Consider the following 26,322-nt stretch of genomic DNA (forward strand, 5'->3'; position numbering starts at 1 on the left):
GTTCAGGTCCTAGAGCTCTGTGAAGGAGGAGCTGTCATTTTAGTATAGAGTCCACATCTGAAAAATGAGGAACTGACCTCATCTCTCCAGGTAATTGGTCAAGATCACAAAGATCTTGCCCCAGAACAGTGCTTGGAACATGGAAGGACAGAAAATGTGATACTTTTGTTCCATCTGAGCACAATAAATTGGTGCATACCTGAGGTTCTGCAGTTGGGGCACTCAGGCTACTTCCGGAAGGACAAGCCCCTCTGCAAACTGAAATGTGGGGTGGTGTGTCTGTGAAGAAATGGCAGGGCTGAGAGGACCCTGTCTGTCCTTTCAATGTGAGCCTCGATGAGTCCCTTGGTCTCTGTATGTCCCCGTTTCCTGGGAGAGTCATTGTCGTTGGTGGATGGGTACATGCACTCTGGAACCAGACTGCTTGATTATGCATCTGACTCACTAGTTGATTTTGGACAAGGTGTTAACCCCTCACAGCCTCAGTTTCCTCACCTCATCTTTAATAGGGAGTCTCTCACACTGACCAGAAGGTGCTCCCTGTAAGGGGCTCAAGCTTGGCTGTGGGTCTGACCCTGGAGGAACTGCCTCAGGAAAGGCTCACTATCCCTCTGGTCCAAGAGTAAGAGCACTAGGGGCCCAGGGGCAAGAATCAAGGTCTCTGTCTTCCATGCCCTCCATGGAGCTTCCCTGAGTTTGTGGCTTATTCAACATTGGGCAACTCTCCTTCCTGCTTCTAAGCAGACACTGCAAGCTCTGTGCACAGCCTCAGGAGGCATCAGCTCCACAGGAGGCTTCTCCCAGCCAGGACTTCTCATTTTCTCCTCCTGTCTTCATCTCAGTACCTTAAGGTCTCCCACAGGAAGAGAGGTCACCCCCTAATACACCTGCTGCAGGGGGAAGTAGGAGTATGCCCTTCCTGCCATGATTCTAGGTTTTCCATGGCTTACGCAGGAGTGTCCATGGGGCAAGCAGCAGCTTCTCTTCCTCAGTGGTGAGGCAGCCTGGTTAGGCTTGTCTTCCGTCCCTACTGTAAACAGAAAGTCCCCGCTATAGCAATACTTTCTAAAGTGGGGTGTAGGTAACCCCTCGTATGTGAGACAATCTACTGAGGTGTGGGAGAATATAGCCTGACTTCCAGTTGTATTTATTCTTAATACAAAAGATTAACAAATGGACATACATTACTATTTTGTGTGAGAATTGGCACTGTCTCCCACTGGTCTGTAGGCCAGACAGACACAGGTCTTGTAGAGCCTCTGAAGTGTCCTGAGGGAAGGTGAGGAACACCTCAAAAGGGCAGGGGTGGGAAAGAGGGTGCTGGATGTTTGTGACTCTCTGACCTGTCCTTTGCTTTTGGCTTTTGTCGTTCCCTATTTTGTGGTGTTTGTGTGCCCAGGAAATTGGATGTACAGATGATGTGATGTGGTTTAACTCACCAAACCTCATAAAATGCACAAGTGCCTTAAAAAGATTTCTGCAAAGAAACTAGAATTAGAAGATGATTCTGATAACACAAACACAAGTGAACAAAAATAAAATGACGATACTGACATCTTCTAGGCCTGGTATAGATTAATTAGTGTAGCTAGAGCCCCAAACCACAATCACCTGATCAGACTGGGTAAGTAACTTTTCGAGAAACCTAAAATTATCTTGAGGACTTTCTGGAGTATTGACTTTTGTCTACTATCAGGACCCTTGCCCTTTCCCTAAGTGTATTATTTTGCCTTGAGATATTATTCAATGTATACAAGGCAGAATAAACAAAGGAACATTAAAAAAAGAATGTTTTATCTTTGCTTTATTGCTTCATAAATTTCTATTCCTCATATGGTTGAAATGTACACAATATATTAGTTTAAAAAATACACACACAGAATGTATAAGCTCACTATGTTTCCTGATAAGGATGGGCAATCAAAGCCAATTGGAAACCACTTAACTGGAGGGAGCCAGGGATGACCCAGGCATTGAGACCAGGCTACATCCTCCTCTGGGCCTGTTGCTTTGGGCTGGAGTGTGGATTTGTTCTGAGTCTCTGACTTTGTCACGTTTCTGGGTAGCATCTTGTGGGAGAGAGTTTGTCTCCCCTGTGACTCTGTCCCTAGGCCGAGGTGTCTGTCAGGCTGCATGGAGGGAAGGAAGGTTTTCAGTCCAGAAGTTTTAGATCAGTGGGGCATATCAGGGGAGAGCAATGCCTCAGTTAGGAGGGCCTTTGAGAGCCCAGGAGCAGTGTTTCTGGGGACAGCTGGGAAGAAGTGAAGGGTGTTGACTCGACGCCAGCTTTATCTTCTCTGACATCCTCTGTAAGGAAGGTCTTTGCTTGTCATTCCGCATCTCTAGTCTGGATCTAGGGTAGTTCCTTCCCTCTTTTATCCATGGAATGAATGTGTAAGACTGGTGCAGGACCAGCTCTAGTAGCATCCCGAGATTTGGGAGCAGAACCACCCTCCCCAACACGCGCCCCCCCTCCCAAGCCCCGCTGTGGCCCTGCTCCTGGCACAGAGAGAGCACACATTAACAAAGGGTTCATTTTTCCTTAATTCCCTTACAATCAGCATTTTTGTGCTGGATTCCATCCGTGGGTCTCTCCGGAGCTCAGGAAATGAGGTGATCGGCCAGGGGAAGGAATGAAGGGGGAGGGGTGGGGGTGATTGGGCAAGCGGGCTGCGCAAACACAGGAGGTCAAAGATTCTGCTTGGCCCGCTGGGCCGGACATAAAGGGGCACTGGACGCGGGGAGGCGGCGCAGAAGCCCACAGGTCTGTGCTCCCGGCTCCTAGACACAGACCCAGGAAGATGAGGCTTGCTGTCCGCACCCTGCTGGCCTGCGCGGTCCTGGGTGAGTGCCGGCTCCGGGAAGGCTCCCAGAGTCGCCAGCTTGGTAGCTTTTTTGCACCCTCCACTCAGCCACACAGGCTCCGGGATTCCATCCACGCTTGGGCTGGAAAGCCTAGAGAACTTCCTTCGCTCTTCTCCGCCGCATCCCTGCACCTGGTTGAGAACTGCCTTAGGGTCAGCTCTGCGCCTGTGCGCAGCTGCTTGTCCTGCTAGTGCTTCTGCCCCTTTTCGTGCCCTCCATGCTTCCTTGCTTCCTCTCCTTGCTCTCCTCCTTGTTGTCCAGTAAATCCCTTAGTATTAGAATGCAATAAGAGCACTTCCATCATGGTTTATTAGATCCCTTCTATGAGGTCTCCTGAGTTGTGTCTGAACTGCTAAAAATGGCTTTCAAGCCCTCCTGAATCTGACTGCGCCCCCATCCTTGGTGGTCTGATGGCCCGTGGGTGCCCTTGGCACTGAAGATGTCCTGCTAAGAAGTAGGGCCACTGACGGATCCAAAGCATATTTGAATCCAGGCTTCTTGTGTCTGCACCAGTGAGAAGGCTGGGGCAGGGAGGGTTGGGTGAGGGTAAATGAGGCCATGGGTCCAAGCACCAGTGGAGTGGAGTCTGTGCACACATCCGTGCTGCGGGGTCTGTAACTGGAAGCCCTCTGCTACACGCATCACCTCCTGAGATTGTTTGGCGTCCTCTGTTCTTTAACTTCTGCCTCTCCTGGTGCATTCGTTATACCTTTGGAGCTTTGTGTTTCGTTATTTGTCTCTCCTGGAAAAGTTTACCCTTGGGAGTTGGCCCTGCATTACTTGCCTTTGGCCCTGGTCCCCTCCCACCCTCAAAGCACCTCACAGGGCTGTGCAAGGTAAATGCAGGACTCAGGACAAACTCCTGCCCATGAGACCTCAGGAAGGGCAGTTTGGGGTTGGGGGGGTTTGGGGCAGGGGTGTCTGCCACTGAATCCTGATGCCTCCCATGACTTCTCATGGGCAGAGGTGGGATAAAGGGTGGCTGGGACAGTAATTTCACAGTGGCTCCTCCTTATGCAACCTGGAGAAGTGTTGCCCTCCCCACTTCCTGCTTTGTGCTTTGTGGATATTCATCAGCTTCTCTGAGTCAGCCCTGTGCTCTTCTCCACAGAACGTGGAGATGAAAAAGAGGTCTTTGGGAGCAGTGCAACCACATGATTTTAATAGCTGCAGACACGGCTGCTAATGGCAGCCCAAAAGACTGATGAAAATTGAGGGAGGGGTCACTGGAAACAGAAAGAGCCACTGAATATGTGGAGTTCTACTTATTCCTGGAACAGAGGATGATAGATGAGATTCAAAGGCAAATTCATTATTTCATCAGTCATTTACCCCTACCTACTGGCCAAGCAGATGGAAAATAACTCAGAATGTCATCTTCTTTTCTTCCCTGGGCAGAGACCAAAGGCTGGAGACCTGGTTTCTAGGCCAGTCTTGGCCACTAACAGGCTGGATGACCTTAGGTAAAGCATCACTCTCTAAGGCCAGTTCCATCATCTTTAAAAGATGGTAATTCCTACCTTGCTAGCTTCCCCAAGTTGTCATATCGAGCCAATGCCTTCAAGTGGCTGAAAATGCTCTGTCACACTGATGAGGCTTATGTCCCAGGGCAGTCTCATGATGGTGAGATAAGGAGGCAGGGAAAACAGAGAAAAGCAGATTATTGTGGTCTCCAGTTAAGAGCTGATAGTCAAGCCAGCATCCCTCTGACTAGCATAGGGTGGTAAGCAGGTGACTAGGGGACCATTAGGGTTCCATTCTCTTGTCCCCAGCCTCAGAAGGCAATGGAATCTGTGCGCTGGGGTGTTAATAGGAGGAATGGGAGGAGGACAGGTTGGGAGAGATGGAGACTTCAAGAGCCTTCAGGGGGTGCTCTGTCTCTCCCACTAACACAACCTCTGACCTCTTTCTCCTAGGGCTGTGTCTGGCTGTCTCCCCTGAGAAAACTGTGAGATGGTGCACGGTCTCAAATCATGAGGCCAGTAAGTGTTCCAGTTTCATGGAAAATATGAAAACTGTCCTTGAAAATGGTCCTTTTGTCAGCTGTGTGAAGAAAACCTCCTACCTTGAGTGCATCAAGGCCATTTGGGTAAGCCACTGTTGCCTAAAAGAGAGTGGAATAAAATCCAAACCTTCTCTTCTGACATTTTGGAACAACTCTACTCAGGTGGGAGGCTGGTGTGTGGGACAGTCAACCCCCAGTGCTAATAAAGTCACTTCAGAAAGGGAAATTGGAGTAGATACCTTTAAAGAGTCTTAAAAACAAAATCCAACACACTCTGAAAAGGAGACTATTTTGAGGCACCAAGTTCTCTGAATTCAGGGGAAAAAACAAGAATGTTTACTATCAAAATTTCCATATGACATTGTTTTGGACTAGATGAATGACGCTCATGGAGAAGAGGAACACAGTGCCAACGGCAGATGGTTGCTGATGTCTTTGTTTTTCAGATTTTCCAAAAACACTTTACTCCTTCATTGTTGTCCCTGCACATCTGAATGGGGGTCAGACCCTGTGCTGAGCAATGGGGCTGCAGTGGGGAATTTAAACACATCTGGCCCTTATTCTTGACAAGATAACATTCTAGTGGGGAGAGAAGAAAAATATGCAAACAAATAAATTGTAAATTTCAAAGTGTGTGATATACGATGAAGGGAAAGAGTACAATGCTCTGACAGAGACTTTCAGAAGAAACTTACTTTGGCCTGCGTGTCAGGCACAACCTCCTTGACAGGGAAGCAGTGAAACTAGGACCCCAACGATGAGCATGGGTACACCTGCCGGGTGCCACAGGTAGAACACGTCAGGAAGTGAAGAACAGTTTGTGCAAACGGCCCAAGATAGCAGAGCGGGAGTTTCTGAGGTTGCTGTAGGGAAATCGGGGTGAAGGAGTAGAGCAAGTAGGAAGGAGAAATGAGGAGTAATGAGGTGGGAAAGGTAGACTCAGCCAGACGGAGGATGATCGACTGAAGGAATCAGTGATTTGGTAAAAACAACTGGCCTGTGTGTTTTTTTTAGTTGGATCTGTTATGATCATGCTTTAAATGATCACCCTTGAATTGTGACACTTGTTTAGCTCTAGTCCATGCATGCCCCTTTTCATTTTTAAATTGCTGATAATATAAAATGATACTACACAAGAACCTAACACAGTTTCTCAAAACTTCATCAGTACCAATAGCTTACTTCTAGGGCTGCTGTGTGGTAGCACTGGATTCTATGGGAATGACAACCACGTAGTGTGGTGTAACCCACTGGCCCTACTTACAGTTACAGATGTCTCTCTCCATCCATTCTCAATCTTACAACTTTCTTGCCTTGTATTAGTTCTAAGATGTATATGAGTATGTGTGAATGACTATATGGTTTTGATTCGTAAAAAGTTTCATGGCATTACTATATGTTGTCTTCTCCTTGTTTTTCCCTCCTCAATATTATGCTAAGATTCACCCACATTGTTGAATATAGCTATTGTTCATTCATTTTCAGAGCCCACAATAGTCCATTATGTTAGTATAACACAATGTATTTTTTCTTTCCTGGTCATTAGGCATTTGGGTTCTTTCCAGCCTTTGGTTATTCTAATCAGGGCTTGACAAAAAATTTTTTTTAAGATTTTATTTATTTATTTGACAGAGAGAGAGAGAGATCACTAGTAGGCAGAGAGGCAGGCAGGGAGAGAGGGGGAAGCAGGCTCCCCGCTGAGCAGAGAGCCCTACATGGGGCTTGATCCCGGGACCCTGATATCATGACCTGAGCCGAAGGCAGAGACTTAATGCACTGAGCCACCCAGGCACCCCGACAAATATTTTTTAACATATCTCCTAGGACACAAGTATTAATAGTTTCTCTTCAATATATATATATATGTAGGAGCAGATTTGCTGTACCATGGGATATGTATTTGTCTTCTAAGACAATGCCAAATGTCTGATTTTTTTTTTAAATGAATTAACATATAGTGTGTTATTAGTTTCAGAGGTAGAGTTCAATGATTCATCACTTGCATATAACACTCAGGGCTCATCACATCACGTGCCCTCCTTAATGTCCATCACCCAGTTACCCAATCTTCCACTCTCCTCCCCTCCAGCAGCCCTCAGTTTGTTTCCTATAGTTAGGAGTCTCTTATAGTTTGTCTTCCTCTCTGATTCCATACGATTTTATTCTTCTTTCCCTTTCTTTACGATCCTGTATTGTTTCTTAACTTCCACTTATGAGTGAAATCGTGTGACAATGGTCTTTCTCTGACTGACTTATTTTGTTTAGCTAAACCCTCTAGTTCCATCCACATCTTTGCAAATGGCAAGATTTCATTTTTATGCCTGGGTAATATTCCATTGTATGTATACACACCACATCTTCTTTATCTATTTATCTGTTGAAGGACATCTCTGCTCTTTCCATATTTTGGCTATTGTGGACATTTCTGCTATAAACATTGAGGTGCAGGTATCCCTTTGGATCACTATGTTTGTATCCTATGGGTAAATAACAAACCTAGTAGTACAATTGTTGGGTCATAGGGTAGCCCTATTTTTAGGTTTTTGAGGAAACTCCATACTGTTTTCCAGAGTGGCTGTACAGCTTGCATTCCCGCCAGCAGTGTTAGACTTTTAAGCCAATTCAATGTGGTTCTTCCTTTTTTTTTTTTTTTTAATTTACCTATGTAGTTGGTTACCTTCATTTCTTTAAAAAATTTTTTTAAATTTAAATTCAATCTAATTGACATACACTGTATTATTAGTTTCAGGGGTAGAATTTAGTGACTCATCAGTTGCATATAACAGCCAGTGCTCATTACATCAAGTGTCTTCCTTGATGCCCATCACCTAGTTACCCCATCCTCCACCCACCACCCCTCCAGCAACACTTAGTTTGTTCCCTATAGTTAAGAGTCTCTTATGGTTTGCCTCCCTCTCTGTTTTCCTCTTATTTTTTCCTTCCCTTCCCCTATGCTCATCTGTTTTGTTTCTTAAATTACACATATGAGTGATGTAATATGGTATTTGTCTTTCTCTGATTGATCTATTATGCTTAGCGTAATGCCCTCTAGTTCCAACCATGTCATGGCAAATGGCAAGATTTCATTCTTTCTGATGGCTGAGTATTATTCCATTGTGTGTGTGTGTGTGTGTGTGTGTGTGTGTGTGTGTGTGTGAATGGACATCCAGGCTCTTTCCTCCTTTTTTTTGGAGTGTAGTTTTGGAGTGACCGTTAATGTGATTATTTCAATTTCTACTCCTACCACCAGCATATGAGTGAAAAATCCATACCATTCTTGGTGAATTTGGTATTTTATCTTTATGAAATTATCCGGCAGTGCTTTTTGACTAAACTCTATTTTTCTATTAACATACTACATCAACTTTCTTTGCTTAGTAGTCTTCTCCTGTGATTTCTTTCATTCCTTCATTTTCAGTTTTCTGTTGCTCCTGCTTCAACTGCATCTTTTGAAAGCTGTTTGTTGCTGGATTTTATTAATACAGTCTGACAATCAGATTTATTTACTTTACATGAAATCTCATTTATTTTATTATTATTACTGGTAAATTTGGGCATAATTCTGCCATATTACTTTTTTATTTTAGTCCAGCCTTCCCTTGTTTTCTGATTTTTCCTCTTATGATTTCTAAAAATTGAGTTTGCACATGTGTGTGTTCATTTGCATTGTTTTCCCTTTATTCCACTTTCCCACCTACTGGCAATGAATTTAAACACTTTATTTATATTCCTTTTGAGTTCCTTAAATTTTTACTACATACTTTTATCTTACCAATGTATTACAGTAAAATAATCCTGGCCCTCCTTCTCAAACAATAAAATGACCCTGGGAAGCAGCCGCTCAGATTTCCCTCTTCCCTGTTTAAATATTACCATTTAATATTTTATGTCTATCTTTTTAAAACCCACAATGTAAATACTTCACGTATTTGTAGACACTATATAAAAATATATGTGGGGGGGGGCTTGTGGGTCTATGTCTATGTGTGTGTGTACACACACCCCAAAATTTAGAAAGAGTGACGGAATATTTGGATTTAACTATATTTTTGCCATTTAGTCTGTTTCCCATTCCTTCTCATTTTTCAGACCATCCTTCTGGGATATGTTTCCTTCTTGATATATATATTTTGGGGGGATTCTTTAGAGCCAATATCTTGGTGTTAAACTCTCTCAGTTGTTTGCTTGTTTCCTCTACAAATGCTTTAATCTCATGAATGGTAGTTTTGCTGAATGTATAATTCTAGCTTGACATTTTTACCCTATTTTAAAATACTATTCCACTGTCTCCTGACTTCCATTGTAGTTGTGGAGAAGAGTGGTATTATCCTGTTATTGCTTCAGTCATTTCTGACTGATTTTGAGGTTTCATTTTCTTGGTCTGTGATGTTCAATAGATTCACTATGATTAATTTGCAGTTGTGAAAATCTTGGTACCTCTCCTGCTTAGTGTATATTGGGTCTGTGGAATTGTGTTTTTCATCAATTCTGAAAAATTTGCGGCCCTCATCTTTTTAAATATTTGTTTGTTTCAGTCTCTTTTTTTTAAAAAAAAAAATTCTAGGATTCCAAGATGACACATGTTGGGTCTTCTTTAATCTAACCTTTTAATCTTTCTTTCATAATTTCCATCATCTATACCTCTTTTTGGCAAGATCTAGAGTACATTTTTCAGATAGAGCTTCTACTTCACTAATTCTTAATTTTAACATGCCTAATCAACTTATTGCCCATTCATCACTTTTTATTTTTTTTAGATTTTATTTATTTGACAGTGAGAGAGAGATCACAAGTAGGCAGAGAGGCAGGCAGAGGAGCAGACTCCCCGCTGAGCGGAAAGCCAGATGTGGATCCCAGGACCCTGAGACCATGACCTGAGCTGTAGGCAGAGGCTTAACCCACGGAGCCATCCAGGCGCCCCTCCCTTCATCACTTTTTTATTTCAACAGTTATATTTTTGTTTCTAGATGTACCAGTTCAAATAATTTTTCTTTTTATTTCTGATAATTTCCTTTTCTATGCTTTAACTCTGATTGCAGCCTTCAATTTGTATAGAAAAGTAAATCCCTCACAGGCAGCTCTTCTCAACGCATCAGACAGCTTCAACCTCCCTCGAGTGTTTTGGTCCTCTTGACACTCAGGCACTGTGGTTTATATTTTTCTGTGTGCTGTTATCTGCACCTGTGGGGGTTCTACTTGATTTTAATGCTCCTCCTCCTTGCTGGTTCAGGTTCCCCTTGGAATCCCTGCTGCTCTAGTAGATCCCATGAGTTAGGCCTTGGCTCCTTGGTTCCTTTGCCCCTGAGGCCACAGTGATGCCTGATCAGTATCCTGGTGTCTTGGCCATAAAGCCCCAGCCTCACTGCTCCGGGAAAAGTTGTTTGTTTGCTTATTTGTTTTTACTCTGTGGTGTGTGGGGTGGGTGGGGGGAGGCTAGAGGTTGTACTTAACTTTTTTTGATACCAAGGAGGACACAAAGATTGCTTCATATTTGGTGTTTAGTTGTGGAATACAGCTATTCTTCACCAATGTGAATGCATCTAATGGCACTGAAATGTATACTTACAAAAGGTTAAACAGTAAATTTTATCTGATGTATATTATAACAAAAACAATACCAACCCTTAAAAGTTGCTCCAAGATTAACTACCTAACTAAATATCCAGCAAGTAAATGTAATGGAAGAAATAAATCCAGACAACCTGAATTTAAATCCCAGCTCCATGACTTACTAGCTATGTAGCCTGGGGAAGTAACAAACTTCCCATGCCTTAGTTTTTCAACTGTAAAATGGAGCTGAGTTGAACAATGGTGACCTCGACATATCTGAATAGTTCATTAAACAAACAATGAGCCATAATAGAAATAATAATCAGCATTTTACCCTTAGTTCATAGTATAAGTGAGAGGTAAAGCCCAAAGAAAGTATCAAATCCTTGAACAAGACTGTTGTAGTTATGGGGTCCCAGGACAGGAAGAAAAAGTACTGAGTACTGAATCAGAGTGGACACAGTGTCTTTAAGGCTCCCCATCCCCATAAGAAGGGCTTGGAAAGTGCCTGAGGAAGACCTCAGCAGAAGGCTTAAGATAAAGAGGTTACCGAAGAAAGCAATGTAGCATGAGTATGTAGTATAGATATGGCTCGCAGTATAAATATGTGTAAGAGAATGGTTGAAACTTCCTTCAGTGTCTGTTGTGTTTGTGTATTGTACCCAGTCTAGGGTTGGGAGGGCAGCTTTCCCCCATGAGGTCTGCCAGGAAAAGCTCTTCTAATTCATGTTGATCGTGAAAGACCACACATAGGTTTCTGGGTCAAGAACCAGACTCCTTACCAGGGGAAAGAAAAACATAATCCATTCCTACTCTATGTGGGAGGAATAGGAAAATGGTGGCCAAATCTTCTTACCACGAAGGTGAAGTCAACTGAAACCCTTGGTGTGATGTGTAGTTGGGCCAAGGTGAGGATTCTTCTGGCCCCTTCTGATCTAAGAAGGCCTGCCAGTCACCCTCACTTGCCCAGGTATAGGTAGCCCTTCCTCAGAAGTAAGGACTTCATCAGGGTCTGGTCTGTTATCTTACAGGCAAATGAAGCAGATGCTGTGACACTGGATGCAGGCTTGGTGTTTGAGGCGGGCCTGAATCCCTACAACCTAAAGCCTGTAGTGGCAGAGTTCTATGAGTCAGGAGGAGGTAAGTTCTTCCTGGGGACCCAGGGGAGAGTTTGTGGCTCTTGTTCTCTCCTGGTAGATGCTGAGTGTGTTTTGCCCAGGCAGCTAATGTAGACTAAATATTGATAAGCATTTCCCATTGGGTGTCAGTGGGGAATGAGAGGCCCTATCAGCTGCCATAGGCACAACTCAAGGCCTCTGGGGCTTTGGGATGGTTGAGGACTGGTGCTCCTGACACTGACATTCTGGGCTATGAAATGTGATTCCTGGAGAAACAGAGCAGACTGTGCACAACCTGACTTGAACCACTAGAGTTTAGAGATACACAGTACATACTTGGAGCCCCAACAGCCTTGCATCTCCTCTGAGAGAAACCAGCTTTCCCTGGGCCTGTGTCAGGGAACAGGAAGTGCTTAGAATAAATGTGGTCTCTGTGCTACAACTTCAGTTTCCTTGTGGGCCTGGTTGGTATGTGTAGGCAGACACACTGCAGGGCCATGGTAGGCAAAAAGTATTCGGGCCACATGTTTATGTGGCCTTCTTGCCCCTGTGTTTGCTTGGGCTATTACTGCAAAAGTTCTCCCTGTGGTCCTTTCTTCCCCCTGCAAGTCTAGGCAGGTTTTCCTGATCTCTCGCCCTGTGGATTCCCTTTCTTTACTCAGGAACCCAGTAGCGATGAGCAATGTTTCCCCGTGGCCAAGGTTAAGGGTCTTTCATTCACATTGTCTTTTTGCAGATCAAAAAACCCAGTATTATGCTGTGGCTTTGGTGAAGAAGAGCAGTAACTTCAACCTGAATGAGCTGGAAGGCAAGAAGTCCTGCCATACAGGCCTTGGCAGGTCTGCTGGATGGAACATCCCTATGGGCTTACTTTATTGGAAACTGCCTGAGCCACGCGACTCTCTTCAGAAGGGTAAGAAGGCAAGAGGGTGACTGCTATCAGGCAGGCCTACACAGGCCACACTGGGATCACTCAGACATGATCAGGTGATCGTGTATGATGAGTCTGGGGGGTGGAGGGAGGAGGTTCACCAGGTTTAAACTGGTCAGTTCTGCCATACTTGCAGCCCTTGGCAGGTGTCAGCTGAGTTTCTTCTCTGAGCTCTTAACACCCAACCAAAGGCTATCCTGAGAAGTGGGGGGGAAGGTCATCAAGCCCAACAGAGGGCTTCAGTTAGGGCCAAGTTTGCTGGGCCCTACTGATCACCTTCCTGGGGTTCATTCCTATCTGTGGCTGATCTGCTGGCCATGAACTTGGCTTGCACCTACCTGGGTTTCCCATCTCTCAGATATGACTCCCAGAGGAGACCTCTCTCTGAGCTGTTCCAGTCTGACAGTGACCTGAGACAGGCCTGGGTCAGTGGCAGGCACAGGTCTGGTTCTTGAGGAGGGTGGTGAGAGGACAAATGTTAACTCATCCCTTTTGGAAAATCTTGATCTTGATCAGTGAACATATGCAAGGGTCTGCTGAGACTGGGTGTATTCATTTTCCTTTAGTCACTCTCTATTCCCTAAAAACCCTAGACTGGGAGCTATAATTGCTTGTGCCCAGGGTGGCTCATGACCTGTGTTACATGCCTTGTGTTGAACAGCGGTGTCCAGTTTCTTCGCGGGCAGCTGTGTTCCCTGTGCAGATCGGACAGCCTTTCCCAAACTATGTCAACTGTGTGCGGGGAAAGGGGCAGACAAGTGTGCCTGCTCTAACCATGAACCATACTTCGGATATTCAGGTGCCTTCAAGTGAGTGAGACCAGCTGCTGCTCCATGATGGCCAAACTGTCCAATGTCCTTGGGCTGGGAGACCCTACCTGGCCCGTAGAAGAGCCCAGCCTACAAAGAGGCATCCAGAGGCCTAATGCCCTTGCAGTGACTCAGTGATCCAGCTCAGACTCTCCAGGCCAAGCCAGTGCATATACCTTTTATGTGACATTTGACAAGGGAGCCCCTCTCCTGGAGATCTTTTCTACCTCCCCAGAGCCCTGGAACCTGCCCAGTGTGTTCTTTCGCTGGACTGGGCAGAGCCTAAGGAAACAGGCATATCCTAGTGTTTGAACCATTCTTCAGTGACTGACTCTCTGCTTTCTATTGTAGCAGGGTCTCCTGTTCAATGCACTCTCTCCGGCCTTCCCTCATTGCCCCTGTGCTGACAGCTCATGTGGCTGATTTTTCTCTCCCTCTTTCACCTTGGTTATATACTAAAGTTTGATGCCAGCCAAGGGACATTTCCTCTCTCGGGAGACTCTATGTCTTTATTTTCCATTTCAGAAATTTACAATCTCTTTTCTCTATTAAAATATCTTCATTGACTTTTTTTGCTACTATGGGGCATGTGGTAAGGGATTTCTAGTTCCCATGAGCTCATCGCTCCTCATCTTCATGGTGTATCAGTGCCCTGTAGTGCTTCCTCAGCTATGGGTCGCATAGAGGCCTCCATTGGTCTCTGCCCTTGTCCCAGGCTGGATGGTGTGACCAGACAGACCCTCAAGCCTGAGGTGAAGGGCCTGCCATTCAGGAATCCTCTTAATGTATTTTTTTCCCACAGGTGTCTGATGGATGACGCTGGGGATGTGGCCTTTGTCAAGCATTCAACAGTGTTCGGTAAGGAACAGGAGAATCTACAAATTCCCTCCAGGCAGTGGGCACCCCCGCCCTGTACCCCTTCTCATGGACAGTGGTCACATATAAGCATACTGTATTCCTCCTTTATCGCTGCTTGGGTTTCTACTTGTGCAGAGTTGTGTACCTATGGAGTCTACAACTGGACGCCTGGGGCTCTGTCCATCCTTCAAACTCCTAGACATGGGGATCCTTCTTCCTGGTCAATGTTGCCACAGCAAGGGATTGGGGGCACATCTGGCTGAACTTGGCCTAAGTTGGTCTGCTGAGATGAGACATGTTGTGGGGTATGGGGCAGTTACCCCTGTACTAGGCATCAGACGCTTTCTTGCCTATAACTGGCTGTGGGATCTCAAGCAAGTCAGTTCCCTTATGTGCTCTGGCCCTCAGTGTTTGTTCTAGGTATTTCAGCTTGCACATGCTATAATTCATTGGGATTGCAAGAGATGAGGAGAGAGACTACAGAGCTCATGACTCTGTCCTATCTGTAGTTGGCTCATCCAGGCTTTCTTCCCCCAGAAAACCTGCCAAACGAAGCTGATCGGGATGAGTATAGGCTGCTATGCCCAGACACCTTGCAGAGGATGACAGTAGATAAATATAAGGACTGCCACCTGGCCCGTGTCCCTTCCCATGCTGTTGTGGCCCGAAGTGTGGGGGGCAAGGAAGACTTGATCTGGGAGCTTCTCAACCAGGCCCAGGTACTGAATTCACTGTCCTCCCTCCTGCTTAGTAGTCCCTGCTTGGATTTGGGGCATTTTCCTACATTCCCTTTTGTCACTATGGAATAACTTTTTTTTTTTTTTAAGGACATAATGGGAAATGTGCCACATTCATCTATGTTTAAAAGTGCCCAGTGGGGACTCAGAGTCGTATAGAACCTAGTCCTGCATGATTGCCTAGTGACATAAAGATGCTCCTTATTGTTTAGTTCTGTTTCTTTCCATCTAAACTAGGACTTCTAGGCCAAGGGCAAATACTCCCTCCCCCATAAGGCCTTCCATGACCTCTGCAGAAGGAAATGATCTCTTTCCTAATGTCCTCTCAGCCTAACTGCAAAAAAGCCACAAACACAGCCAGGTTTATTTCCCTAGAGCATCAGAATGCCAGCCCTGAGCCAACCTCCTCTCGTCCAGCCCTCCCATCTGTCTATCAAGGGCTGAAGTGGTAACCACACAGTGTCAACTTCTGAAGGAGACTGCATTTCTTAGACTCAGTGAGTGGTCAGCCCAACCAAGGAGACAGGCACAGAAACATATTCTGTGAAATAGGTTGCTGCATGACTGCAAGAAGGCTGGGAATGGGGATGGTGCTGGGTGGAGAAGGAGGTCTGACTGCCCTTTCTCCTGGAATCTTGACAACTTCATGGTTTTAATTTCATTCTCTGGGGTTTTGTTTCCTTATTCCCCTTTCACAGCCTTTCTTGCTGCTGTAGCCAATCACTGTTGTGTTTTACTATACACAGGAACATTATGGCAAAGACAAATCTAAAGCCTTCCAGCTCTTTGGCTCACCTTTGGGGAAGGACCTGCTGTTTAAGGACTCTGCCCAAGGGTTTTTGAGGATTCCCTCTAAGATGGACACCTGGCTGTACCTGGGTTATGACTATGTCACTGCTCTTCGGAATCTAAGGGAAGATGTGCGTAAGTACTGGGAAAGAATCATGTGACATTTTGGAGCCTGGAAACCTGGTGGGGGCAAGGACCAGCAATAGATGCTTTCCAGGTACTGAAAGCGCACCCTGACATTTATTTGCCCTGCCTTGCTGCCTACTGTCAGACTGATGCTAAATGGTGTCAGTCATCATGAGATGGGCCTGGACATCACCAGAAGTCATTGAAGGAAATTCATGCTTAAAATGACTTGGGTTGATACTAGCGATATTTTCCTTGTGTAAATCAGGGCGACGGAGGCAAGTAGCCTGGCACAAAGTAAGTGAAATAGGATATAACTGCTATGGACTTGCACACTTGCTGCCAATATGATGACCAATGTGCGCAAAGCTGGCGCTCTAGACGGCTTGATCCTGCTCCCGAATTTCCCTGGGTCATTGGATGTTTGCTTGATTATATTCATTCATTCAACAGACACTTATTGATCATGTAGCCATAGACTGTGCTAGGTGCTGGGCATGCAATGGTGAGACAAACATATATTAGATTCTGCTCTCATGGAACTTTCTCACCAGCAGAGAAGACAAACATTCTATGAAGAGTCACTCTATTGAATGACTGATTAAAAATGAGAGATTTGCTCAGAAGAAGGGAAAGCAAACATAATAAAACAAAATATCATGGTGTGATGAGACCATGAAAACAAAGAAAAATAGCTCCTAGAGCTGCGGTAAGGCTTCCTTAAGGCAGTGACTTGAACTGAGCCTGTCAGTCAATAGATGGCCATTTACTCAGTAGACATTAATTGCAGTGAACACAAGCCAGGCATTGCCTTTGAACAATGAGTGTGCCATAAGCCCTTGCCCTGGCTGAGTTTATGTTCTCCACAAGGAGAAGACAAAAAATAATGAACATATAAGTAAGAACAACCCAGATGGTTAAGTGCTATTTCAAAAATAAGAAGAAGAAGAAGAAGAAGAAGAAGAAAAAACCCAAAACAGCCTGAAGGGATAGAGGGGTTGGGAGGAAAGTTGGCATCTAGGAAGAGATTATTGTAAGCCCTATCTAAATGGTAAGAAGCCAACAAAGAGATTGTTACTGCCTTTTTTTTCTAAGATGATGAATTCCTGGAATGGGACCTGTTTGTATATTGCTGGCAAATCCCAGCATTTTCATAAAGACAGTTAGCAGCATTCATAACCAGCAGGAACTTCTGGGGCTTCATCTGAAATCTGGCTCTTTTTCTTATGTCCTAGGCCCGGATACCCCAAGGGATGAATGCAAGAAAGTGAAATGGTGTGCCATAGGTCACCATGAGAGGGTCAAGTGTGATGAGTGGAGTATAAACAGTGAAGGGAAAATAGAGTGTGAAACAGCAGAGTCCACTGAAGACTGTATTGCCAAGATCGCGGTATGTCACTCCTGCCTTCATAGAGCAGTATTTCTGCCCCTGCTGCCTGCCTGTCCCTAAGGCTGAGGGAGTGTTCTTGAGAAAGATATTAAAAACCCGGGTTCCCAAGGAACCCTGCCCTCATGTGGGATCCCAGCCCTATGGAAACTTCAGTACTTTTGAACTTATGGATCTGAAGGGCTCTTTAGGTCTCTGTTTCCTCCAGGTGTCAGCACAGGGTGGAGGGCACTCTGAGCTTTGTCCACTTACGGGAGATTGGACCATGGTGTGAGTGTGCCTGAGACCCGTGGTGTGACATGACAGGTTTGACAGGGCTGCTGATTGTACAAGCAGGTAGAAGTTTAGCTTTGCGTTCATAAGATGCTAGGTGATCTCAAGATCATTGATCTTGAGCATTCCATGTTTGCTTTTAGAGTTTTGAAAATCCTGAATGATACAAAAAGAAAATGAGAAGTACTTGTAATCTTCTAACTCAGAGAAAACCCTGTAAAATGGGATCATATCAGATGCACAATTTACTATATATTTGTACCTGATATCTAGTTAGCTTTTCTTATGTCACAAATAATTTTTCTAAATTAGGATCTTTTATTTTTTTTTTAATTTATTTGGGAGAGAGCAAGTGAGAGAGCAAGTATGCGTGGGGGGAGGGGCAGAGGGAAATGGAGAGAGAGAAGCAGACGAGGAGGGAGCCTGACGTGGGACTTGATCCCAGAGTCTGAGCAGAAGGCAGACACTGAACCAACTGAGCCAGCCAGGCACCCCCAAAACATGATCTTTTAATGTAATCTCTTTCAGAGCGTGGATGTGATGCAATCCATTTAGCCATTTATCCACATTATCTATAACATCATTTAGTCTGTTTCTGTTTTTTTTTTTTTCTGTTATCAATTATACGTGCATGTTTTACATTGTATGAATCACACTTGCACTTGTACTTTTAATCCAAATAGTTTCCCACATATTTGATTACTCCTTTATGGTGTATTCCTAGAAAGTAGATTTCTAGGCCCAATGGAAAGCTTGGTAATCTTGTGGAATTTAAGCATCTCTATAATACAGGGCTTATAAACCTGAAAAATAGATCATTTGAGAATATTTTACTCATTAACACTTTGTCTACACCAAGCACTGAAAGAGCACTCATCCACATGGCCTGATTCGGGACTCAAGCCCCCATCAGAAGGTGCTCTATGCCACAGACGTAGCCTCCTGTCCCTGACTCCACTCATCTGTCTTACAAATAAGAACCCTTGGTGTCAGAAAGTTGTTGTGGAAATATCTCTGGGACAGTGCATCTTATGAGAGAACAGGAGGACTAACTGGGTCTTTGCTCCTGAAGAAACTAAGCAAGGTACTCCAAAATAATCCTTAGTTCATCATGGTTCGGGTGAAAATGAGAGTACATTTTATTTTCTCTGCTGGGTATTCCTGGTGATAGACCCTTGGGGGTCTGGCACTGCACCTGCTCTCTCCTGGGGCCTTCATGGCCTATGCTGGGAAGGCTGCCTTAAGGAAATGGTTGGAAGAGTGGATAGGACAGGAGATGGCCTCTTTTCACCTGTTGTAATGTGCTGTGTTTTTGCAGAAAGGAGAGGCTGATGCCATGAGCTTGGATGGGGGCTTCATCTACATAGCGGGCCAGTGCGGTCTGGTGCCTGTCCTGGCAGAGAACTACAGTAAGTGGGAGGGGGCGTGCCTCTCTGTGTTTTATTTCCTCCACACCAGGGAGAGAGGAAATGGGAAAATCATAGCCTGATTTATACCATATTGGCCAGAAAGCTTTTGCTTACTGAGCACCTCCTACTTCCTAGACTTTGGGCTCTCTCATCTCTAATCCCCACACTCGTCTTGAAGGATAGAGTCTTCCATCACACCTTCCACCAGGGGGATTGGAATCTTTGCACTGGGAAGTTCCAGCTACAGGGGACCTCTGCAAAGGACAGCTGGGATTCTCAGCTGGGATTCCTGGCAGGTCTTCCTGCTTCCCAAATTCACAATTCTGTTGCCGTGGTATAGGGATTCAAGTATAGTTGGCAGGCACCACTGTGGCTACAGGTCAAACAGAGCAAGAAACTTGAAATTTACAATTTTGGGCTAAATTCCAGAGGCCAGTGAGCAAAAGTGAATTTGTATAATCCAGACAGCCTGGACTGTTTGGGAATTGGTGAAATGTAGATTGTCTTCCTGGTTCTTTTTATTCTGAGCTGCACATGGGAATGGCATGACTTCCAAAGAACATATGCTTAATGACTTCTTCATTTTTTCCTCCAGAAACTCAAGGCGCTCAATGTAGCAGCACAGTAGAGGAAGGTGAGTTGGGGTTGGTAACCTCATGAGTTTAATTTGTATTGCTTTTTGGTATGTTTAAATTCAAATCAAATGTAGGTAAGGTAATGGAAGAGACTAATTTTTAGAATGCAAAAGAACCACAGAAAGATGATAACTGATAATGTTGGTTACTCTTTTACACTTGCCATGCCTTACACACAGGATTTCTCATTTAATTCTGTAAGTGGGTACCGTCATCCTTTAAGGATGTCTAAGAGGACCCACAGCTCACAGAGGTTACAAGTTGTCAGGGTTCCTACATCCTGCAAGCAAGTTCACACCCTCCCCAGCACTCCCAACTCCTTCACATTACATAAGGCCTGTACAGTTTTAGACAAGAGTTATACCAGCCAGGGAGTCTTGCTTATATGTGCCTGGCAGGGCTGAGCAGAGAGGCTCACACAGGCAGATGTCTAGGAGCATGAAATTACTGAGCCTCCCAGCCAGGGCTGGGCCCAGGAACCCAGGCCAATCTGGCTCTCAGCTGGTGCTCTGGTCGGGGTAGGGGGGGGTGGATCTGGAAAGATGGGGCAGGAGCAAGACAGGAAATCTTGCCAAGGTGATCACTGGGTCCCACAACCCCAATGCTCAGATCTCTCTGGTCATTTCCCAGCCATTAGTGTGCAAGTCTGTCCTTGTGACTTCCCCTAGTACAACCTCTTAGCCTTTCCCCATCATTCTAGGACCCAGGCTCTTTGGCCAAAAATAGGAAGACTTGTTCTTGATAAGTCTTGATAAGGCTTCTCTTGTTTTCTGCTGTAAATAGTTGACTGAATTAGCTCATTTAAAAAGTTGAAATCATGGGTTGATCTTCTATTTGCAGTTAAGGAGCAACAAGTATTTTCTGCTAAAGATGGCAGCTGTCTTATTTTGAATTTCTACTTCATATATTTATTTTGGTGCAAACCATATTCTCCATATCCCAAAATACCTGGCCAGAATATTCCCTGTAGTTTATTGGTCACTTACTACTCTTCCCTAATTGTTATTGTATAAAATGTTGGGAGTCACGTGCTTCTCAGGATCCACTCCTCTGATATTCCACAGTGAAGGGTGAGTTGCTAGTTTATAACTTTCATAGTTTTATGCATTTAGGGAAGTGTTATATACCAGCCATTCCTTTGATGATGAGGTTTTCTTACTATTTTGTTTTTAATGTTCAGAATAATCTCCATCTGACAGAGTGACTGGTACTTCATCTCAGTTTTGGGAAAGACCCTTTCAAAAACAGAAGGAATGATTTAGAATAATTTTGCTTTCACAGGCAGATGGCAGGCTTTGATTGCAGACATTCTCTGGAGGGCCTAGGGATGTTAATACTTTCTTTTTTGGTGTCTTTCTTGTAGGGTATAAGGCTGTGGCTGTAGTTAAGGCATCAGCAGATGAGAGCCTCACCTGGAACAATCTGCAAGGCAAGAAGTCCTGCCATACCGCAGTAGAAAGAACGGCAGGCTGGAACATCCCCATGGGCCTGCTCTACAGCAGGATCAACCACTGTGAATTTGGTAAGTGAATCCTGGGAGGATGCTGTGATCAGGGCCAGGCTGGAAAGAGGTGTTCTGGGAAAAGAGTAGTATGGAATAAAATGCTGTGTCCCTGGTTCTTTAGTAGTAAATTTTGGTCAAAGTGAACCTCAAGGAGATATCTAAAAGAGATGGTAGGGTTGAGTCAGAATGGTAGGGTTGAATCAGAATGGTTCTTCTTGGCTGCATATATGGCTTCAGTAGATATATGTTTACTTTCATCTCTCATGAAAAGGACCAGCTGAGCAGTCCAAGATTGATATGGTCATTAGAAGCCTAGACTCCTTATCTCTTTCTGAGCCACCATTCAGAGCCTGCAGCTTCTGTTTTCAAGGTCAACCATGGTTGACATTCACGTCTGTTATTCAGGCAGCCTCCAGGAGCAAGGAATAAGGACAACTTGAAGTATATGTCATCTGTGGTTATTGTATTAAAGAAGACATCCAGGAAATAAAAATCAGTTACTTCAAGGAAATTTTCATTGCTCAGAACTTAGACTTATAGTCATACCGGGTTGTCAAAGAGGTTCAGGGATGTCATCTTTTATTGGGCATGTCTCTGCCACACCTATTTTGACCTTTATTTAAAAATCAAAAATAGAATGACCATATGATTCATCAATTTCACTTCTGGGTATTCATCCAAAGGAAATGAAAGCATTAATTGAAAAAGACATATGCATCCCTGTGTTCATTGCAGCAGTATTTACTAGAGCCAAGATATGGAAATAGCTTAAGTGTCCATCCATTGATGAATGAATGCATAAAGAAAATGTCATATACATATACATGTATATATATAATATACATTATATACATATAAAACAAAATAAACTTCTATTCAGCCATAAAAAGGGAAGAAATCTTGCCATTTGTGATAACATGGATGGACCTTGAGGTTATTATGCTAAGTGAAATATATCAGGCAGAGAAAGACAAATATTGTATAATCTTACTTACATGTGGAATCTAAAAAAATCCCAAGCTCAAAGATACAGAGAACAGACTGACACTTGCCAAAGGCGGGGGATGGTGGAGCAGGCAAAATAGGTGAAGGGGCAAAAGGTATGAACTTCCAGTTATAAACTAAATAACTCCTGGGAATGTAATGTACAGCATGGAGACTATAGTTAATAATACCGTATTGCATATTTCAAAGTTGCTAAAAAAGTAGACCTTAAAAGTTCTCATCACAAGAAAAAAATTTTATAATGATGTATGGTGATTGATGTTAACTAGACCTATTGTGGGGACCATTTTGCAATATATTGCAACATCAAATCACCTTGAACACCTGAAACTAATGTAATATTGTATGTCAGTTATGTCTCAATAAAAAATAATAGAGAAAAAATTAAAAGAATAAAACAACTAAGTCTTTGTTACTAAGGAACAGGGGATCCAAATGGCTGTTGGGTGGAAAATCCCTCCCACAGGCTTTTAAGCCTATGAGCTAGAAATGTGAGTGTGTCGATCTCTTTAAGGTCTTGACAGTCTCACTGAGGGAATGTCCAACATCTAGACCGCTTGAAAGGGATGAGAAATCAGTTAATTTTATGTCCTCTGAATATCCTCAGGTATGAAAAGTCTACATGTAAGTTATCCACAGACAAATGCTTGCTTTCCTTTTTTTTTTTTTTAAGATTTTATTTATTTATTTGAGAGTAAGCGAGAGAGAGAGAGGGAGAGAGAAACATGGCATGAATGAGCTGGGGGAGGGGCAGAGGGACAAGCAGGCTTCCTGTTGAGCAGGGAGCCTGATGTGGGCCTTGATCCCAGGACTCCGGGATCATGACCTGAGCCAAAGACAGATGCTTAACCGACTGAGCCACCCAGCTGCTCCAGACAAATGTTTTCTAATGTTTATTTACATCAGCTTCCCCGTTACCACTTCCAAATATGTATAACTGCTTTAAAAGAAGAAGTCTCTAAAGACAGTTATGAATCAGACAAGTCCTGTGTGTGGGGACTTGGAGATGAGACCAGATTTCTGCCCTGGAGTGTTCTCTGACATGAGAGGAAGCAAACTGTGGCGGGGGTGATATCCAGAAATCTCTGGATCCCCACCAGCAACAGCACTATCTCTGCTTGTCTGAGCTTCCTGGCAATTTCACAGCCATGGGAGAGCAACTAAGCTGTGAGTAAAATCCCCTAGCCTTTAACTGAGTTCAGAGTTTAAAGTTCTAGCAAAATTTCTTCTAAAAAATAACAAGGGAGGGATGCCTGTGTGGCTCAGTTGGTTAAGTGTCTGCCTTCGGCTCAGGTCATGATTCCAGGGTCCTGGGATAGAGCCTGCTTGGTAGGGAGCCTGCTTCTCCCTCTCTCTCTGCCCCTCAGCCCTGCATGTGCTCTCTTTCTCTCTCGCTCTATTTCAAATAAATAAAACTTAAAAAAAAAAAAAAGGCAAGGGAAGGAGATTTCTGGAAATAAGTAGCACAAGCTTGCAGAATGAGACTTGCAATTTTATCCCTTTTAAGTCAATTTTTACGTAATTTCCCTCTCTTCTTTCTTTAGATAAGTGGTGACACATATAGGGTGCCCATGGAATCCTCTCTACCTGAATTATAATGGTCTATTAACTTCTATTCTCAGCCTCAATTAAGTTTCCTTTTAAAGCCTACAGCCTGGCAGGTCCTGAGTTGGTGGCAGGTCACTGAATATGTTCCAAGTATCCTGGGCCATACACACCTGTTATGTATTAGATGAAGGCTATTCATATTGACTCAGGAGAAGCTGACCTACTCTTGTCCTTCTGTACAGATAAATTTTTCCAGGAAGGCTGTGCCCCTGGATCTATGCAAAATTCCAGTCTTTGTGCTCTGTGTATTGGCTCGGCAAGCAGTCCAGGAAAGGAGTGTCTTCCCAATAACCATGAGAGATACTATGGCTACACAGGGGCTTTCAGGTGAGTATTTTAACCCTGACCCAAATAGAAACACAGCCCTGACAAGATTTCTTTTTAGGGACTAAGGTGAGAGTCTTTCATTCCTGGCCTATTAGTCTTACATGTGTTAGGGTGCCACAGTTAGCAATCATCTGTAGAAGCCTGTGTGAAGGAGCATCCAAGCCCCTACAAGACACTCTCCAGACTGGCAGAACAGTGCAGATCAGAGATTCTCAACAGGCAACGATTTCCCCTTTGGGGGAATTTTGGCAGTGTCTAGAGATGTTTTTGATTATCAAATGGGGTTGGGTGCTATTGGTATCTAATTGGTAGAGGCTGCTAAACATCTTACACGCATAGGACAGCACCCTACAATAAAGAATTGCATGGCTCAAAATGTTACTATTGCCATGGTGAGGAAACCCTGCCATAGTTGAATACAGGAGTCAGGGTTCTGGTTCATGCTCTTCCATGCACTTTTGGGGAACCTAGAGCCAGCCATACTCACCTGGGAATGTACAAAAGTAAAGAACATGATTTCTACATTTCCAAATACAATTCTATTTCATGGGGTGTTTATTACTTTTATAAAGACACCTGTGCACCTTATGACTTTATTACCTTTTTTTTTTTTTTAAAGATTTCATGTATTTATTTGACAGAGAGAGAGAGAATGAACAAACAGAGGGAGCTGCAGAGAGAGGGAGAAGCAGGCTCCCCAATATGTGGCTTGATCCCAGGACCCTGGGATCATGACCTGAACCAAAGGCAGACACTTAACCTGCTGAGCCACCCCAGGCATCCCGACCTTATTACTTTTTAATTGTCTTTTCTGATCCAGACTTGTGTTAGTAATTCAGGAGTCCATCTACGGCACAATGATAGTGGTATTGTAATTGAGCTTCTCGGTTGTGAAGGAGAAAACAAAGGTTATCCGAATTCTCCAGTTAGAGCCATCTTGTGAGTTTGTGCAAATGCAATTCACAGTCCACAAGTTTCCAATTTTTACAAAGTAGAATGTGAGTAGGTAATCACCTTAATGGAATACTGCCCCTCTAATACCTCTATTTGATGACAGGGAAATGCTGTAACTCTACTGTGCCAAAAGTTAGCATTCAGTGTGTGGGAACTGAGATTGCATGACCACAAAGCAAACTGGAGGTTTTTCTTGTCTGTATTACTTACATGAGTGATATGTAAGATTAGTGATAGAATGAGAGTCACAACTGCTGAAATCGGATGGTTAGCCCTGGGTCTACAAGCTGACTCTCCTGAATGACACATGTGTCTCTGACCGGCTCTCTTCTTTCTCCCTGTCTGGCACTCTGCAGGTGTCTGGTGGAGAAGGGAGATGTGGCCTTTGTGAAAGACCAGACAGTCATGCAGAACACTGAAGGTACATTCACATGTTCCTCTGTCCCCACAAATTGGGGTTGCTGGGCTCACTTATGCTTAGGATGTCTTTGTGGATGTGTTATGGACTCTGTTAGTTTCCAGAGCTCTGATTCTCAATCTGTTTGTTCAGTAAAGACAGAGGTGTTTATCGGGGTAAGCAGAATAGTGGGGAGCATGAGGTTCTGGTGGTTCTGAATTCTCTTCCAGGAACCTTCCCATAGGTGCAGACATTGCCTTTCCCCTAAATACTTCAGGGCACATTTCCCAAGAACGAGGGCATTCTCTTACTTACCTACAATGTGATTACCAAGATCAGGAAATTTAGACAAACATGGATTTAATACTCACTGTGTTCATAGTCCATATTCAGATTGGGTGAATTATTACCAAAAGGTCCTGTTAAACTATTTCCTATATTTCTGGGTCCAATACATATTCCAAATAAATTCTAGGTCCCCCCAAAACACGCAGAGACAATAGTACACCAGTGGGAATGAACACCAAGATCTTGGTTTCTAGAACCATTGTCCAATAGGATGAGCCAGGGCCCCTTGGAAAAATAGCTGATTCTATGGCTGGGCAGGAAAAATGAAGGTGAGCCTGGATCATTGTGCTGAAGATGTTGGGATATGTCAAAATATACAGGAGCCATTTAAAGCCCCCCTACTGGCCAAATCTGGGACATCTTGAACACTAAAAGAAATAATAATGGTAGTAAGAATTAAGTAGGAAGAACATAGGAATACATGAGTCTATCCTGATTAAACAAATGAAGGCAAAGGGAAAGATCTTCCTTATTGTAGAACAAGAATAAATGTAGAAATAATCATGAAGTTAAAAAACTATCATTTGGCAAATAATATAGTAATAATTGTTTCAAGCAAGAAGCATTACTAAAACTAGTGGGTGAATATTAGATGCTGTGACACTGAAATACCAAACAATTTTTTTTTTTAAGTTGGCAAGAATGAGCATTCCACCTACCCCCTCTGTGTCACTAACTGCTTAGAGA

The 26,322-nt window shown here is 43.9% G+C and overlaps 1 protein-coding gene across 1 annotated transcript in view; it reads left to right on the forward strand.

The window, feature by feature from the left end:
* The first annotated feature begins 2,725 nt into the window (after positions 1-2,725).
* The window catches only part of LOC132011803 (serotransferrin-like), a 55,792-nt gene continuing 32,195 nt past the window's right edge, over positions 2,726-26,322 (forward strand). The window contains 14 exon segments of the mRNA XM_059390946.1: positions 2,726-2,844; positions 4,782-4,954; positions 11,452-11,560; positions 12,275-12,451; positions 13,131-13,278; positions 14,081-14,136; positions 14,674-14,855; positions 15,620-15,797; positions 17,024-17,178; positions 18,767-18,857; positions 19,453-19,491; positions 20,856-21,014; positions 23,792-23,936; positions 25,247-25,311. Coding sequence (XP_059246929.1) covers positions 2,802-2,844; positions 4,782-4,954; positions 11,452-11,560; positions 12,275-12,451; positions 13,131-13,278; positions 14,081-14,136; positions 14,674-14,855; positions 15,620-15,797; positions 17,024-17,178; positions 18,767-18,857; positions 19,453-19,491; positions 20,856-21,014; positions 23,792-23,936; positions 25,247-25,311 — 1,720 coding nt within the window. The 5' untranslated portion in view covers positions 2,726-2,801.

This window comes from Mustela nigripes, chromosome 2 (genome assembly GCF_022355385.1).
Source record: "Mustela nigripes isolate SB6536 chromosome 2, MUSNIG.SB6536, whole genome shotgun sequence".
Taxonomy (NCBI): domain Eukaryota; kingdom Metazoa; phylum Chordata; class Mammalia; order Carnivora; family Mustelidae; genus Mustela; species Mustela nigripes.